Source organism: Solea senegalensis, linkage group LG1 (genome assembly GCF_019176455.1).
Source record: "Solea senegalensis isolate Sse05_10M linkage group LG1, IFAPA_SoseM_1, whole genome shotgun sequence".
NCBI lineage: Eukaryota > Metazoa > Chordata > Actinopteri > Pleuronectiformes > Soleidae > Solea > Solea senegalensis.
In genome coordinates, this window is record NC_058021.1 from 15,980,082 (window position 1) to 15,997,065 (window position 16,984).

Consider the following 16,984-nt stretch of genomic DNA (forward strand, 5'->3'; position numbering starts at 1 on the left):
TTACAATCCAAAAATGTGTGTATCTGGTGAGATTTGTGTCCCCAGTCAAATCATTATTTTATATCCTCCAGTTCCGCAATTATAATGAGTCTCAGTGGACTGCACAGTGCTTCCAAACATTTCTCTCAAAGCACAAACATATTACAGTTGTCCTAACTTAGATCAATCACCAAACTTGTGTTGTATACGAAAACCATATACATCAAATGTTTGTTACGTAACGTTTTAAGGTGTGTACGGTGTGCCATTTACACAGGACCTGCAAAGGCAAATCATTTCTGCAAGGTACTGCACACAGAAACACAACATTCTACAGAACAACATGGAAACAAATATGAATAATTAATAATTGTAAGCAGGCATTCATCTGGAGTAAAAGTGACAGAACTGCAAATTAATTATCCCCTGTGTAAATACCAGATAATTTAAAAAAGGGGAACGTGCAAAAAAATTTGAATTATATTTGAGATTGAGATAAATTGAAACGTGTATCTTCTCTGAAATGTGAAAATGGTCACCGGTGAAGCCGAATATCTCTTCCAAAACTGATGTATCTTCAAAACTCTAAACATGTTTGTCAACTTGGGGTTCTTGAAAGCAAGGTTCATTCTGGGGTAATGAAAAACAATTCTTCAGGTGGTTGTGCATGTGTAAAAAAAAACAACAACATTATTTTATCTTCAATTATCTATCTTAAACAGTAGACCTTTAAGACAACCCTGTTCAAATATCAAAGCCAGGACAAACACCTCTACATGAAGCTGCCTGCATTTTTTCTTAAAATAATCGTCACCCCCTCACCCCCTGCTAAAGCTCTCACATCGATTCCCTTGAGATAAGAGTGCCTCCTTTAGTATGTTGTAATGTTCACTGATCCAATATATTGATCTGCATGGAAATGAGATGTCATCCTGCTGTCAACATGGTCAAACGCCGTGATCAGTGCTCTGCACAGAGCGACGCCTCGGAGCAAATGCAGGAGGAAGAGAAAACATGAGACGCAGGGTTGATATTAAATGTAGGAGGAGTGCTGCTGCACCTTAAAAGCTGGTTAGATGAGTCAGGTAATTGTGCTGAACATAGAGTAATGCAATTCACGATAACAGCGGAGGGGTATGTCTCACAGATGACTGCCATGGCAACAGACTGGCCCAATAGCAAGGGGCCAGATTTAAATAAAGAAAACAGATTCATCATCAGCCAAAACGTCAAGCCTTGATCTAGTTGGAAGCAATTAAGCAACTAAATGGTTTAAGTTTTTAAGAAAAGCTGCGTCATCTCAGACAAATGTGATTCATTTTTAAGTATTTTCTTATTGTTACAGCTGCCATTATCAGTTACAAGATATTCAGGCATTTTAACGTTCAAACTACTAAAACACACCGCAGCAGACGCAGACGGCTGTACTGATGGGGAAAAGCAGTTGTGTAAATCCAATAGAGGAGGGCAAAAATAATTATGATCTAATGAATTTTCAAAGGGCAGACTGGGCTCCCTCATCAAAGCAACAACATTCCCCTTGGCTATATCCTTTGAAATCTTCAAGTAACCAAGACACAAGGAGATTTTTTTAATGCAGAGGCAAAAGTTGAGTCATGAGACAATATAGTTCATAAAAATACTACTGAAAGATGGAATAATAATTCCTCACAATTTGGATTTGTTTTCATATTTAATTTGATTTCATATTAAATGAGTTGTCAATGTATCTCTCAAATGACACAGATTAGAGCAAGAATAACATTCAAGACAGAACGATAAAGACAAGTCAACAATAACAAAACAGAATATAAACTAATGATTGAAGAACATTACAATTATTTCAAATTAAAGCCACTGGTTATTGTATGGTACATATAAGGAATATTTAAAAGAACAATGGAGGACTTTGGTGATGCGACTAAACAAATTTATCATTTTCATTTACAGCTTCCTTAAATTTAAGCTTTAAATATATACCAATACAGGTAGACATATTGATGTGCATGTTGGTAATAATGCCCATGATGGAAGTGAGTATCAATAAGATCTTGATCTAACCTTGCTCTCAAATCTGTGGTATTTGCAAACACCTACAAGCATTGCCTATTCAATACTTTTAGGTTGTGTACACAACTGGGCTGCTAAATAGAAGGTAAATAGGTATACCAGGTTAAAACATGAATCGAGAGACTCAACCATAGCAACACATGCTATGATTTTTGGCCAAGTCGTTGAATAAAACAAAACTTTCTCAATTTACCGATAAGCATTTAAACTTACTGTGTTATTGTTATCAGTGTAATCCAGTTTGAATACTGAAGTTGTAAAAGCAGCAGGGTAGATGCCTCACTGCCTCACTCAAGAGATGCTGCCATTCTGACATGATATCAAAGGACAGGGACACTCCAGGGAGACATGCTGGTTCTGTTGCAAATTCTTGCATTTATTCGCTCAAGTGTTGAGTTAAGAACACTGACAGCAGGTGATGATTTAAAAGACTATCAGTTGTTAGGAAGGGGGGCACCTTGGGTTACCTAGGTTTTCAAATAATCTTTGAGAAATTGGCTTGTCTCTCTTTTATAAAAGACGTTAAACAAACATGAAATGTGCTTTTCCGTCATCATTTTATCAGCAGATATTCAGCTGGCTAATGTGATTTTGTTTCTCTTTAACCCTAACACTTAGGTTCTTTAGTAGTTATACCTTGTTGAAGGGCTAAATTAAGTCACATCACTCTTGTCAAATGTGCAGAAAACAGCAGATGAATGCTTCAGTGAAATGTTTAATACATTTCACATACACTTGCAGCAAGTATTGTTAATAACATAATCTCAGGGAAAAAAAGCAGGTCTCTTGCCATACATAAATTGAGTTAAATACAAACACAGGTCAAAGATTTGCCTAAGATTCTTCCTTGCATCGATACAGACCAAAAAATCTCAAGCAACGTCAAGAGTTTCTTACACAAGAGAAGGCAGAGAAAAGCTTGAATGGTCTACTCGCTTGGCAGAGGTGTGACCTTCTGTTTGGCCAAAGACTGCAGGCTATCACATCATCTAACGGCGTTGTATTTGTGGCTCCACTATGTTCTACCACTGCAGGCTATAACAGTGTATCGAAATAAACCTGTTACAAAGCCTATTTGTGAGCAGTCCTCTATTTCTGGCCGTGGCACTGCAAGATTGGATTTTCATAAAAATACTAGTGTGTTGAGGGCCATGAACCTGCCATGCATCAAATGTTTCAGCTAACATTGGGGGAAAATAGCATACACACAGAACACAACACGGTATGGGCCATGATTAACGTAGGTACAATGACCAAAAAAAAAGTGTAAAGCTCAGAGGCCCACACTAATCTCTCCCAAGATACATTTTATTATAATGTGTAACAGCAGAAATTTAATACACCACCACCAGGTTTCTACATAAAAATGTATAACTGCTTTTCAAATAAAAAAACCCAAACATTGTTTGGTTTTGTACTGTAAGTAGGGGCCTTGCTTTACATAGGCCGCTATCATGTTTCAATCCCTGTCAATTCAAGTCTTAATTAGTTTTCACACCTAACAGTCCAACAGACTCGGTACGATTGGGGACTCGGTTCAGTTGGGGGTTGCAACATTCAGCCGGTCGGACTTTGCTTTCACACTGCACTTAATTGAAATTAACCAACACCTTTGAATAACGTATTCCCCTAAATATAGAGCTGCATCAAATCCTATAATTTAAGTGAACCTACTACACATATATGCTGCAACAATGGACTCAGCAAACGTTTTACCCACAATTCCCTGAATGCCATGAGCTCGGTTGCGCATTCACACCTAACCAAACCTCACAAACCGGACTTTCCGAGCAAACAGACTAGGATTTGATTAAGAAGGGCTGGTGTGAATGCATCCATAAACACTGGACCACAATCATTGAGGAGCATAGTTGGTGACCACAATTAAAATAACCCAAATAACCTAATCTTACCCTACGTCTGGGCTGTGAGCAGAGTAACTAGATAAAATCTAAGCAAAAAAACAACATGGAGACTCCACACAGCAAGACCATGGTTTGGATTTCAAACCAAGAACACATGCACCAATGCAAACCACCATACAACATAAAGTAATTCTCTTCCTAAATCTACTGTATGACTTATATCTTATGATATTCTATAATATCCTACAACACTTTACTCACGTAAACTACAGTATTTCAAACTAACTGGATCAACGTTACCCAGCATTAACTGGGTTTGTACTCTACAGAGGGACATGTTGACAATTTGGCCCGGATACAAAGTAATCAAGTGTTGGTGAAGATAAATGGACCACCACAGCTCATGAATGTTAATGAGTTAAGCACTGTAGCTCTATTTTTTGATGCAAGTCACAATCAAGGTAATGACAAGTTAAATTATTTTCCAGCACCGTCCTGTCTGTGTGATTAGTGGCTGAATGAACAAAAAAGCAAAGAGAGTCACCCGTTTCAAGCCGTGGGTATGATTTGGGGGGAAATTAATAAACATTCTGGACACGATGGATGCAAAATGTATTTATTCAGATATATAAATGTGTGCTTTCTTGTTGTGTTGCTGTACTCTAATGGAAAATGCACTCATGCAAACACAGGGTTCAAGACACATTTTTCACCCAGGCAACACCAAAAGATATAGACGTTTTGTGAAAGCAACATCTTTTAAAATCATACATAAATCAAACTAGACTGACCTTTACAGTGGAAAGGTTTCAGGAGGGCTTTTAAGAATTACCCTTTAAACAAATCTTTCTTTTACAGTAGAAACATTGTCTGCTCCAATTGTGGTGTCCTCTGAATAGTTTAGACATTTTGTATTGCATTTGTGACTCTTTCTCTGTGTGTGTATACATAATCCTGCTACCACTAAAATGTACTTCAATATCTGTTTGAACACAGTTATAGAGCAAAAATAAAAGTCAGGTTATAAGTCTTTATTTGGTTTATTCAGCACCGAGGCTTTAAATCATAAATTGATTTGCCTCCCAAGGTTTTCCCCAATACAAAACCCTTGTCAGCCAAATCATGTGGATTTTATTTACATAGCAAAAGGTATAGTCAAAGTCTTACTGTCTGTACACTAGCATACAACTCCCACTTCCCTTTGGCCAGCATTTTTGATAATGATCCTGTTGTATAGTTATTGTGCCATTTCCAGTGTTTTAATAGAGATAAATAGGGACTTTTTGACATGTGGCCAGATACTCTAAACGCAAACAGTGTGATTGATTTTTATCAGCTATTTTGTGCCAAATCAATCAATAAAAATGTATTGACTGGCTGAAAGCTGGCTCTGGACATTCCTCGCTATTTTGCTTTACCATTATGCCCAGACCGCTGAGCAAATCAAAAAAACATCTGAAGACTTTTCTCTTCTCGCTGGCTTTTAACACTAGCTAGGTAAGACAACTTGGCCTCACTGTACACTCACTGTCTCGGACTATTCTAATGTACTTGTCTATTGTTCTATGACCTCATCCTCTGCTAATTGTTCTCTCCCTCTCTCTCATGCACTCCTGCTCCTGGCCTCTCTCCTCTGACTCCTGGCTTTTTCTATCCTCCTCTTTTGTCCCCAACCTCTTTTCTGTCCCCCATCTTTTCTTGTGCCGTTCCTACATTTTTAGTTTTACTGTGGAGGCTTAGTCTTTTTTAGGTTGCCTATCTCATGGTTGTATTGTTTTGTTTTGTTCTTTTGCTGTTGGTCCATGTTCCCTCTTTCTGTTATTCTCCCCCTTTCCTATTTTTATTTTATTTTGACAAACTTGTATCGTTTGATCATTGATATGTTGATTTGTCGTCTCCCGTTATTCATCTCTCCTTGTTACTACTTGCTCTCTTCCTTTCTATCCCCCACCTCTCCTCTGTTCCTTAATGTCCTCTCACCCCAACCAGCCGAGGCTGATGACTGAATGATTTGCTCATTGTGTTGAACTGTTGGGCTTCTGTATTTCCTTGCCTTACTGGACAAGATGCCTTGTAATGTTTGATTAGGCATGATTGCTCTGTTAAGTACTTTGCAGCATTTGTTAGGAAAAGTACTATATAAACAAAGTTTGTTATTATTAGTAAAACTGGGGGTGGGGGGGTTGACTGAAGAGAATTTCCCCTCTTACTAATAGTAAAATGATAATTAGTGCAATACACCACCCACTTTTATTGCTGACCAATGTCTGAGGCAAACCAGAAAGTCATTTTTGTATTATCTTTTAACTAGGATCAAGAATATGCAGTTCTCTTGTGACCAAAACTGTCAAAATTGTGTGTCTAAAACTGTCTGTTCATTATTTAAAAACATCACATGTACAAGAGTAGCTTATCACCACATGACGCATCCTCTAAGCAAACTGCGTTTTTTTTAAACTAACACCATAACATACTGAACTTGCAGGGCAGTAGCAGTCCTTGTTGGAAGTCTTTGCTGATATAGCTAGAGTGTCATCATTTGGTTGTTGCAGCAGTATAAGCTGTAATGGCAAATGCTGTTATCTACTGATGTCAGATGTGAGTGGTGACATGAGGCAATCTCAGGCAGAGATTAGGCTCATTCGAGGCGTCCTGGCAGGAATGCAGATGGGAGTAGGGTTGAGGGAAATGACAAGAACTGCAGTTAAGTTGGACAGTTTCATCTTCCTCAGGTGGCACTGGAAGTCAAATATCTGTCATTGTGCAAAAGTTACTGCTTACAGTCTCCAGGGTAGAACTTAGGTACTTGAGCTATCAGGCAACTTGTTAGTCTATGGAAAGTGTTTAAATAACATACATTTGTCCAACAAACAATACAGATTGTTAATAATTATCAGTGCATACAAAGTAGTGCACAGACCACTTGAGAACACTGGAGAGTCATTTTGGAGATCATTGTATTCATTAGAGCCCTGTGATAGGCAGGCTGGCACCTTGACCAGGGTATTCTGGCCCAGTGTAAACTAAGATTGGCTGCCGCTCCCCCCACCACCCACGGATGATAGACAGCAGCAGCAGCACTCTTTAGTCTCCCTCAATAAGGCTGATATGAACAGAACTGGGGTGTCTCCCTCATTTGTATTCTTCCTGTCGATTACCATTCTTTACAGTCGAGTAGGCCTGATTTATTCTTGCCGACCTTGTGCTGCCTTCTAAATCTTCTTGAAGGCTCTGTGAGGAAGTGTGCAGGTTAACATTTTTCTTTTAAGCCTGCACTTAAGTGGGAGCCATTTTTACCTCCATGTGATGTTAAAAACTATATCTTTAGGGAAATTAGGGGGTTAATTAATTTGCTTGCTAGTTTTAGAAGAAAAACAGAAGCAAAACAAGAGTCAACACTTGTAGCTTGTCAAAGAAAATGTGACCGTCCACAACTATTTCTCAGATTTACCAAGTAGGAGATAGGAAACAGAGGATGGCGATGGATATTTCATTTAAAAAATGCCCTGCACCTTAATAGCTATACAGTGATCTTGCAGCCAATGCTTCATATTCATAGCCAATGCTTCCCCATTTGCTTTTGCTTCCAGAGTGCAACTGCTGCAAGCTTCTCACAACTCATCACCTGCTAAAAAACTCATGAAACATTCGGTGGAGCATGTTCTCTTCTTCTCACTGTTGCTTCCCTGAGTCAGAGTGCTGTGGAATAAGTAATGATATGGTTTTGCTGATATAAAAATACAGAAAACTTTCACCTCTGCAGTTCAGAGTTACCACTGAAGTGGAGCATTCAGTCTGACAGCAGAGCGACAACAACACAAAAACTAGTGACTGCAAATGCTGCATCTCTGGATGGAAACGATTCAAAGGGTTAACTACCATATACATACGCAATACGTGCAGAAATATCTAAGCCCTGGAAAGTCAAGTGTGGGAATCACACTGAAGATGATGCATTAAGTCAGACTACCCTGTCAAGACATTTACAATTTACAATCTATCTCATATTGACTCTTAACAGAACCTGCATCACCATCTGCGGAAGTGTGACATTTTACTCTACCAACACAGCTGCTGCAGAGTAGCGTAAACAAATAAACCAGCTTCACAAACAATGAATGGTTTTAAAATGACAACATTGCTGTCATACAGTATCATTGACAAGCCAATAATATCACTGTCGAGTTCTCGCGTCACTTGCTTTACTGCCGAAATTAGCCTCTGAATGGGGAGGAGCTCTGCCAACACGTTTAGTGCAGATGGACATGTCACACAGTGTCATTCAATCTCATCTCGACTGTAGCCACAACTCGTACTCATGACACCTGCTGTCATCTGAGTGATAAGATGAAAGAAAAAGACTGAGCTTCAGCAAAATGTAATGACAAATACTGATTTTAGACACTCACAAAAAAAAAAAAAAAGGATCAAGACTTGGAGAATGATGCACTACATCTGAACAGCTGTTGTTCACTACCAGTTGTCTATCATCGACAGAGGTGGGGTGACATTTACATACAGTGTCACACACACACACACACACACACACACACAGTGGTCTATCGGACAAAATGTGGAAAATCATTTTCTTCAAAGACACACAGTCATTTAACGGCAAATACCACCACAAATTAATGTGTAAGAGGTAAAAGAATAATCAAGTCCAACAGGTTAATTAACATTGATAGACATAAATTTCAACATCCAAATAATGGTTAAGTCTGACTGAGGTTTCAAGATATAGAAGTATCATCTTAAGGGGATAAGTGATGATAAGAAGCAGATATGAACTGTGGTTCAACAAATTATATGCGTTTCATCATTGTAAAGAGTGAGCTCATTGTGGAAATAGTTTCCAGCAGAGGTAATGGTCAGACGCTCATTTAAAGCCCATGAGAATCTAAAAAGATGACTTCTTCCCCGCTGCTTTTGACAAGCACACTACAGAGCCAACTTTAAGATAACATTCATATTCTGACAAACTTTAAAATGGCTGTACAAACTGTTCTTAGATGTTTGCCTTGCAAGGGTTAAAAATTATTTGCTTTATGACACTGGCAACAGAGCACACATGACACATGAAAATCATTAGAAAAGATTCAAATGTCAAATATACAAATTGCCACTCTCCCACTTTCCACCCATCCATTACAGTGCAAAACATTTAAATGCTTTGCATCATAATCCAGACTTGATGGGATTCAAGGTCAAGGCTCATCACTCCCTCAGTCCTTTGCATTGTAAATCTTACTATCAACATAACTGTGAGGGAATCTGAATAATTGTACATTTCCTTTACCATACCATCTGAATATTTGTGTATTTGGAATTAATACTGGTTGAAAAGGAAACCCCACACAAATACAAATCAGTAGATAAAAATCAACCAAATACCGCCTGGTGTATTGATAGAGTTGTTTTTCCTCCATTGAAGCTGGCTTTGTTATTCTCTTAGTGACCAAGCCACAGTTAGTAGAATAAGATTATTATCAGATACAGCACCAAACTCTCAGCTAGATGGCTATAGTATACTGGCACTCATCCAAGCCCTGACAAGCACATTTCTACCCACTGAGCACATGACACACTATGGTGAGGCACTCAATCTAAACAATGCAACAGAGTGATGGATGGGATATCAAGACTGTTCAAATCTGACAAACAATCCTTAAACAAGTCACACAGATTACATTTGCCTAACAAAAACAAAATAACAGAGCATGACCAAATTCATTCATTTTTGACTAAAAAATAGAGTTTTGCTTTTATGTACACTTAAATGGAGATTTACAATATCTCTACACAAAGTGGAAAAAAGAACTTGGATTAAAAAGAAATATTTAATTAGTGTTTTATCTGCTCAGAGAAGAGCTGTGATTAACCGATTGCAGAGTCACTTAAGCCTGGCCATCTGCAGGGGTTTCATTCAGGGTCGATTAAAGACAAAGTATAGATAAGAAACTGTGTTATGAGTGGATAGTTTCACTTGAGTAAATTATACATAATTCCCACTGGTCAAAAACCCAGTTTAAGCCCAAGTTTTTTTCAGCACCCAGTTTAAAATGACTCATGAATTGTCAGTGGGGATTTAAGATGAGGTGACCATGTTAATTTATTCTGCTTAGTCTGCTTAATTTTTGGCAGGGATGGAAATTCCGGCATAATTTCCAGCTCAACACGTCATCTTGATGAGGTACATGGTTGGCCTGTACAACTTGAGACAGTGCTCAGTATATTTAATCTTACTTCATTTAACTAGCAATTTAAAATTGGTCACTCACTGCCGGGTTTGAAAGAGGGACTAAAAGTTAAAAGATACAAAACAGTAACAGCTCTAACATGGTTACTGAGCTGATCTTCTTCCTCTAACTCATTGTTTCATTGTGTCATTGTTTTTAGAGAGAGAATTCACTCGGTTTAAAAATACCCTTTTCATTTAAGTGTGAATGAGGATTTAGATGTCGTTCCATCAAACCTGCACTTGAACAGATGGGATATGGGATACAGACATGGGGAGATGAATAAAATGTAATAGAATTGGGGTATTCTTGTTTTAATAAGATAATATAAAATCCAGACTGAGATAAGAAGAGCTTTTGGGTGTGTTTTTGGGTCTGTATTTAACTCAAATAAACTATGCAAACTTGTTTTCTGTCACACTTTCTCAATACATTTTGTTTATGATGGATTAAGTTGAGCTATACTTTAGCCTCTTTAAGGTAAGCTCGGTAAGCACATCATTTTACTGTAAGAGAACCCATTTCTTTTCCAGTACAAACACACAAATTGAGAATTACTAAGCTTTACATTAAGGCCTATGGCTACTCCTCGTTTATTTGCCACTTTTTCAGATCACACAGCTGTGTCCATTGCAATTCAGTAGCAGTAAATGGTTATGTTGGGATTTTATAGGGTATGCCTGATGTCACCTCGCCCCTAAATTTGCTTAGAATCAGCTCAGGAGGGGATTCTTTCAGGATACGTTATCTGCTGGTTCTGTCTTGTCAAACAACATACCCAAAGTCTGCAGCTGAATAAGGATATAGTGTTGACACACACACACACACACCAATGAGAAACCATTTACTGTTAAGTGGACTTCATTCATAATGTATAGTCAATGAAGAGTTATTTAACTGGATAGACAAAGAAATAAATGTGGAGCAGAATTACACTTTGAGGTATAATTTAAAACATGATAAAGATGTGAAAGATTAACATGAACAATGGGGTGGCACACAACACCACAGTGACCACATCCTCATAAAGTAACTGTCAATTAGAAACCTCAGTTTGAGCTACTGCATGTTACAGTGACTGATTAGTCAAAACAAGGGCTTGTATGCATAGTTAAATCACCCATCAGAGCTGATGTGGATGTGCTTCAGTGAGACACAGGGACACACAACACCAAAATAATTTCTTTCCTCTTTCCTCTTTCCAGTCAAGCTGTTAACATCACCTGATCCACTACCACATGGTTTATGCACTGTTATCTGTTCTTAGCAAAAATGTAATGCAGTAACACCAGCTATTTTTTTTTTTCCAAGATAGGTCTATATTGGAGTACCAGTTGCTTTTAAGCCAAGCATGTGCTTCCAGTATAGTGCACAAACAACACTAAATCAAGCACGATCATTTCAACATAAGAGAGACACTGTCCACTCCAGCAGGAAATAAAACAGGAGACATACTGTGCAGAATTACAGCAGTGTAAAATAAGAATGAACACTTACTGTGGAGAAATTTACTGGGTAGCATTCCTCTCCTCGGAAGGTGCACTGCAGTAGCATCTCACTGATGTCATGACCTGTACGGTTATAGAAATCAGTCATGTTGAACAGTTTTGGTTTGAAGTTCTGAAAGTTTGCTTTATCCTTTAGGGCAGCCAGAACCTCAGGCTCAGCCAAGTGCGGGTTGGCTATTTGGTAGTTACTGTTGAGGAGGGCCAGGAGCTCCCCCACATGATAGAGGTCATTTCTGGTGATTTTGGAGAAGCGGAACTCATTAAGGTTACAGAAGGTAATTGCTGGAAAGGTGAGGTTTGCTGCAGCCACCTCGTCCAGCTTGGTGACATGAGGATACTCAAGGTAATAGGACACTCGATCCAAGCAGACAATCATCAATAGGCATAGAGAACCCAGAAATGAAAGAGTCCAAAGGAACCGGCGGAATGTCATATGCCCATAGGCAAATATGTGACTCATGCCATGTAGGGTTGATATGTTTGCAAAAGCTTGCAGGTTGGAAGGCCTGACGCTTTCAATGCTTTCCTCTGAGCTTCCTTTCATGGTTGTGAAGTAATGCTCAACACTGTCTCTCCAAGAACTTCAGGTTAGTGACTTTGCTTAGCAACAGCAAAAGCAGGATCCAGCTGGCAGCGCTTGTTTGGCACACTGCTTCTTTATTCCCTCAAGTCGTGGTAAAGGTCTCAGTGAATAGCTACCTTAAAAAGGTTGTCAGTCTCTGTAATACTTTTCTTTTCATCACAGTTCACCTTCCAGTGGTTGTCAGCTGGTCCTGTAGTCCAAGGTCCCCCCTTGTCTTTCAGGCTGCTTTTTTATCTCCAAAGCTGTCTCTCTCACTCTTTGCACAGCTATCCTTTGTAGTGGCACCAACCACAATGACAGCTCCAGAAACACCCACTTCTAACAAAATGCAATGCTTCCTGATTCCTGAGTGGTGTGAAAAAGGGACAAGAAAGGAGGGACGGACAGAGCAAACAGCAGACGCAAGGAAAGAGGCGAGAGATGAGGCGGAGACTGCAATGAAAAGGGCTAGCGTTTGGAGAGAGGTGCTAAGCCTGAGCAGTCAATGGGACCCTTCCTCCTCCAATCGGAGAGAATGCCTCTACATCGCTGTGATAATGGTATGCGATGGTTTTGTGAATGGAAGTAATAAAGAGAGAAATGGCTCACTAGTCCCTTGCTGTCTTTTGTCTCGTGTCTCTTCTGCCGTCCTCTTTTCTTCCAGACACGAAAATGAGAGGGTCAGAGACCTCCGACCAACCTACCACTGTGCTTGACAACCGGCGTTCACAGCTTCCACGGGTCCCACTTCCTTATTTGCACAGATCCTCAGTTAACAGGAAAGACCACCTCTTGATGCTTTATGGCCACCCCCCACCAGTAAAGCTGCTTCAAGACCTCCAGATTTAGTCCTGTTAACATACAGATTTATAATCTGCCGTGTGGAGCCTTTCACGCTCTTTTTCGCTTCCTCTCTCTCTCTGCCACCACTCCCCCATTTCTTGCTCTCCCTCTCTCTCTTGCTCTCTCGCTCTCTCTCCCTCGCCTCTTTAGTAGTCAGGATCCATCCCACTGCTGAATGGTTGCTTTGCTTGTGTGTCTGTGCTCACAGCTGAAGTCTCTCAATCTGGACACCACCTTCACTGTGTTATTATTATCTACTCTCCTCCTACAGCCTCTGTCGCCTTGTTTGCTTACACATAAAAAATGCCACAGGTTGCATGTTTTATGCACTTACCCAATAGAGGACCAGAAATAACCACATTTTAACCTTGCAATGCAATGCAATAAAACAATTACAAATATATAACCAAACCAGGAGATGATTTCTTAATCATGTTGATGGATAAATCGGATTGTATTTGATTCATTTTAGGATCTTTATCCATTTTGTTCATATTTTTGTTGTTTCTTGTGACAGCATACATTTAAAAAATAATTGCTGTAGTATATGTAGAAGGGACACATAATAAAAAACAAAGTGTTTCACAGATTGATACAGCAGTCCTACGTTATGCTTCACTACATGTGACTACATGCGAGTCTCAGGCTTAACCAGTAATGCAGTTGGCAATTTTATTGGGGTTAAAAGTTCACCACACCATTTTGAGAAACCTTTTCATTGCACCTAGGACCAAACAAGATTATCACTCATTGGCTACCCAGGGATGTCTTATTATCATGACAATAGGTGAGGCGGTTTGACCACAGTCCTTGAGGAATAAATCAATATTCAGTCCTAGTAACCAAGCACAGAGACTATTACCCTCAACACTATAGAGGCTTGCAATTGATGAAACTATGAAAACCTTTTCATCCAAAAACGTCTGAGAAATGCAACCATACAATGTCAGCATTGTTGCAGTCAAGATGCTATCAGAAAATTGCTCACTGGAGGAAACACAAGTGATAGACTAATGTATTTTTAAATCTACCATCACACTCTTTACCTGACAGGAAACATGGGAAGAGTTGCAGCAAGTGCCAAAACAATATCTGACATATGTCAATTTCAAAAATACAAGACTTTTGTTTCCTCCCACAAGGAGCAGCACGAGTAGAAACAAGCCATTAAAGTCACTCTCTTGACTCATAACATCATGACACTTTAAATATATCCAATAGTACTCCTTGTGAAAAATGTCGCTGACTTGATAAGATGTTTGCATTAGAAGAGACTGATGTATGGCTCAAGGCTAGTTACAGTCCTCTTATACTTTAAAATGTATAGAACTGAGCAGCTCTATTTGTATCACAATCACGAATGATAATGTATAATGTGCTAAAACCCTCTTCGCCATGATGGATAGTTGTGCATCTATTTAACATGAGACTTTCTCTGGGATTTTATGTCTTCACTAACAAACAGCATCACATATGTCACTATGATTAACTGTTGAAAAAAACAAAGGCAGTGCCACATAAGTCAATGTTGTTGAGAAAAGCACATGCAGAATACCTTAATGAGCATTAGGTAGCACTTAAGCAAGCCAGCAGCAGCAATCATGTTTCTTCTCCAGAGACTGGACGGGTGTGTGGAACTTGGTGGATGTGCAGAGGCCCAAGCCTTTCCATGATATTAACCTTTGCATAAGAATTAAGGTCAACTGTTTAAATGAGTTAAACAGGAAACAACGAGGTGAAATCCTGTGACTATACACATGATTTCAACGTAATTGAACAACGATAAATGATAAATGGGTCCTTTGCACAGCAACCACTTTGACATGTCACAACAGGAAAATCACTGGTGTAAATAATCAAATGATGGCTAAGCTCAATTTAGCTTTCTCAGTTTTAGTGAGCAAGCTGGTTCACTGTCACTGCTAAAATATGCAAATAGCCTATAGTTGAATTGTCCACAGTGAAACAAACTTATTTATATCTTGAAAAATAATGGTGATTTTTTTTCCAACATGGTATTATTATACAAGTCTGCATTTACACAGTGGAAATACTCTTAATGTAGCATTTATTTGAATACTCTTCACATATGGGGAAACATTGTCCTGTGTCAAGAGTAGGAAACTGAACTTCTGCATTCACATTGGCTGGCAGGCCTGTTGTTGCAGATTGCGGGATTATGGTTGTAGACTTACAACAGTAATTTGCTTTCAAGTGGATGGTAGAATGCACATCATAATGCAGTTTAACATTAATAAGGAATGGTATTACTTGTGGCACTGTTTGGCACTACACTATTTCTTAAGCCTTGGAATTCATTGGTTTGACTATAAACTAATTACATGGAGAAAAAAAAATTCAAATTGAAAACACACCTGACATAGATCAATCTTGTTCACCATATTTTCCATAGTGACTCCAGAGTGGCCACACACCCCAGGTCTACATATACAAGCATGTTATGATAACTGTTCAAGCTTTTTTCAAAAGCAGTTACTAGGATTTGTTGACCCTCATGCAACCATGACATAATGCTTGCTAAATTACAATTTTACAGTAAGGCTTGAAACATGTGCCTATACAGCACTAAATATATATAGATTTTGAAATTCATTATAATTCAAATTCTTATTGCTGTACATGAGTTATGGAAGACCCTAACAAATGTGTTTATTACTATTGTTGGGACACTGTAATGAAAATTGACCACACATGATAAATGGCTACACCCACTGATATAAAGACATCCAACAAATGAGGACTGCCTCATATATCTGCTGTAAACAAAGTGTTGGCAGAGGCTTTGAGAAAATGTTCTGAATAAAAGTTTAGCCTGATTTGACAAGTCATCTGAAGAATAATAATAATACTAATAATAATAATAATCAATCATGGATATTACACATATCACTAAGTAATTACGACGCCCATGTTGTGCATAACTGGCAAGCAGCACACAGGAAAGATTGCTCTGTTAAGAACTGAACATGGCGGTAAAGCATTTGACATTTAAGAGCATACAAGCCATGAAATTAAAGGAGCAGCAGACACTGCACTGAACAGAACAGCACTCATATGATTGAACAAAAGCTGCTGAAAAAAACAAATCAGACTGCCTGCAATATGTAAGAGCATTTCTCTCTTTTCCACTGCAGAGGGGTGTGATTTCTTTTTTAATATTCTGGGGGGAAAAAAAATTAATAAAAATCGCTCATGTTTGGATTATTAGGAAACCCAGAAGTTAAGACCATCATATTTTACCCATAGCATGTACACCAGACACCTGATCAGTTCAGCTATTTTCTGCATGGTGGCTGAGTAACATTTGCTGCAGTGCTATGAGATTGGTTTAGATGCTGCAGACTTACAGGAGAAATATGAAAAAGACTTCAGCACTCTGTGCAACTTCTTCATCACAGGTCTACAACAAACATAGATACAGCAATTTCAGAGTGAAGACCTCAGCAGGAGGAGCTTTGTCACCTCTGTCACAACATAAATGTAACGTTGTTGAACATGATTCAAACTCACCAAGCATTCTGTTTTTTGTGTCCAAACCTGACCTGAGCCTCATGCAGTAATGTAATAAAATAATCTCCAATGAGAATGTCCCAAACATACAATTGTTACACTAATTAGTGCTCGTTTTCCCATGTTTGACATATTTGAAAATACATATAGTGCTTCACACATACTCATGGCTAGCCCTGTCAAGGTGACAGGGGATATATGCCTAGTTCCCAGAAAATATTGATCAGTGAAACATCCATTCCTACTTCCCATGTTTATATACAGTATATACAGGTGTGTACAGTACTGTGTAAAAGTCTTAGGCCACCATAACGACCATACAGTACAATTATTGCTCAGTCACTGAATTGGAACGCATCCAGGAAACATGTATATGGTTTTAAACAA

The 16,984-nt window shown here is 38.8% G+C and overlaps 1 protein-coding gene across 1 annotated transcript in view; it reads right to left on the minus strand.

Annotated features, from left to right (window-relative positions):
- LOC122766066 (acid-sensing ion channel 1C-like) overlaps nt 1-13,128 on the minus strand; it is a 64,165-nt gene extending 51,037 nt beyond the window's left edge. Inside the window, exon 1 of the mRNA XM_044020695.1 lies at nt 11,651-13,128. Within this exon, the coding sequence (XP_043876630.1) occupies nt 11,651-12,205 (555 nt within the window). The 5' untranslated portion in view covers nt 12,206-13,128. The remainder of the gene's footprint in view (nt 1-11,650) is intronic.
- Nucleotides 13,129-16,984: the final 3,856 nt, after the last annotated feature.